Below are 2,274 nucleotides of genomic sequence, written 5' to 3'. Positions count from 1 at the left end.
CTCTCTCCCTCTCTCCCTCTCTCCCTCTCTCTCTCAATAACATGAAAAATTCAATTATGTCCTTTTATTATAATTTTTAGACATTATAATAGAAGGAAGGGATCTGACAATGAAAGTGAAGTCTCTAAGTGTTCTGTTAAATCAAGAAGAAGACGAAACAGAAGCAGACGAGCTTCTGGAAGTGAACGGGATAGTAGAAGGCACCGAAATTCATCAAAACAAAGGTAAAATTATTTATACTGACACTTCTTTTAAACGAACATCACTGGGAAATGATAATTCACCTGATTATTAGAATTGTCCATTTCTAAATTTTTTTAAAAATATAAACCTGACTAAAATTTGAAACAGTTCAAAAGACAAAGAAATAAAATGAGAGTTGAACATTGAAACTAAAACATTATAACGTAATAATTGTAATGATTGTAAGAGAATACAAAAAGCTTCTTTGAAACAGTAATATGATTAGTTTACTGCGTTCAGGGCCCTGTTTCATAATAAAGTACAAACTAATACTATTATTCTTGTCAATTTAACTTAATACAATTACACTGACTTGTACAATAGTAAGTTGTACTTTAGTACTTTTTAACTCTTGTAATATCACTAATAGTCCTCCCTATTATGACAAAAATAAGTATTAGTGTAATTAACATGTTGATTCTATACTTGTATTTTGAACTAATACTATTAGCTTTCATTATGAAACAGGGCCCAGGAGGCTTTATCTGCCACTCCTTGAAATTATTTCTTTCTTTTTCCTTATTGTCTGGTTATGAGAAACCATTATTACTCAGCAGTTTTGCTACTTACAAAATTGATGAGTGAAATGGGTAAAAATAACAAATCCAAATTTTAAATTGTTTATTTAAGTATTAAACTATAACAACACATAACAAAAGTTGAAAATTTGTTACACTTAGAGGGGGTGTGTGTATACAAAGAAAAAATTGAAAAGTTAAAGTATATTTTTTCTGTCTTACCTCATATGCAGAATATAATAGGGAATCAACATTTGTACAAATTATTAACCACTTATCACTTTATAAATTTCTTATACGATCTTATTTATTTCGCTTATATAACAAATATAATATGGATACGTTTATCCAACCTTGTTCAGAGAAGTTTAACAGAAGAGCTCTCTCCCTCATGCCTCTAATATGCTTTTAAGTTACATTACGGCTAGATGAGATCTGTTAAGTGAAGATTAAATGTATACACCATTTTGTTGCTAATAAGTTATACTATTCAGTGGTATGAATACCATATGAACTATTGGCAATGTGGGTACATATGAGAGCCTTAAAGGCTTGGTCATCTTCTCAATCAGCTACTAAAAAATCATGGAGACAAAATATGTCTGTTTATCTCAACTCTGTGGGTTAGTAACCGATGGTCAAGGAGGATGGTGAGGAGAGACCTGGGCTTTGCAAGACCCTTCACACAGGAGCGTAATATGTAATTGTTGGCACATGTTGATTAGTACTTGACTTCCTAAGTAGTGTACAGTAAAAAAATGGTCATATACATGAACCTTAGTTTTTCTTACCCAAACTATTTATAGTAAACTATACTAATTACTTTTGCTGAGGATGATCTAAACCAGTAAAGGTGTTTCAATATGAATAGCCCCTAAACAGATATATAGTTACTCCCCCACCTTACTACGTCTTCCTGCCTTCCTATATCATGAAAATGTATATTTATTTGTTCGAAGGTATGAACTGGTAGATTCTTCTGAGCTTTGGAAAGAAGTTCAAAGGAAGCAAGCCGAAAGAGTGGTTCAAAAAGCAAAAGTAGTTGCTTCTAGAAAGATACAAAGTGAACTAAAATATAATGAAGAAAAAGATAAGGAAAATGGTTTCCATACAAGATCTCGCCGGCATCGAAAACATAGGTTAGTGATCATTTATGACTATTATTCATTGATTTTTTGTGAAATGTATCAATTACAATGTTTCTGTGATTATTGTTGAATAGGGCATCTGTGACTGATTTTAAATCTTGGACACAACTTACCTCGTCACATACAGGCATTATTAACAGAAAAACGCCAGGCAAGAGCGAGGTGAGACAGAACAAGATATCCCTCGGACAAAACTCATTACAATAAATTGACTAACAGACTAAAAGCAGAAATTAGAAAACACAGAATACAAAATTTCCAGAACTTAACAGTTAACTTAAATACCACTGACAAATCATTATGGAGAACTACTAAAAAGCTACTATAATACAAATCTTTCAACCATCCACTTCTCACTGAAAATA

At 31.9% G+C, this 2,274-nt stretch overlaps 1 protein-coding gene across 2 annotated transcripts in view; it reads left to right on the top strand.

Moving 5' to 3' along the window:
* Window positions 1-2,274, top strand: part of LOC106690345 (band 4.1-like protein 4A) — an 87,313-nt gene that overhangs the window by 80,827 nt on the left and 4,212 nt on the right. For both annotated transcript variants that reach the window (XM_014435755.3, XM_014435754.3), the window contains exons 15-16: window positions 81-224; window positions 1,721-1,900. In XM_014435755.3, the coding sequence (XP_014291241.1) occupies window positions 81-224; window positions 1,721-1,900 (324 nt within the window). The remainder of the gene's footprint in view (window positions 1-80; window positions 225-1,720; window positions 1,901-2,274) is intronic.

This window comes from Halyomorpha halys, unplaced genomic scaffold, assembly GCF_000696795.3.
Source record: "Halyomorpha halys isolate HHAL.00 unplaced genomic scaffold, Hhal_1.1 Scaffold1674.1, whole genome shotgun sequence".
In the NCBI taxonomy this organism is placed as follows: domain Eukaryota; kingdom Metazoa; phylum Arthropoda; class Insecta; order Hemiptera; family Pentatomidae; genus Halyomorpha; species Halyomorpha halys.
The sequence above is the reverse complement of the archived record's forward strand: the minus strand, read 5'-3'. Positions and strand labels throughout refer to the sequence as shown.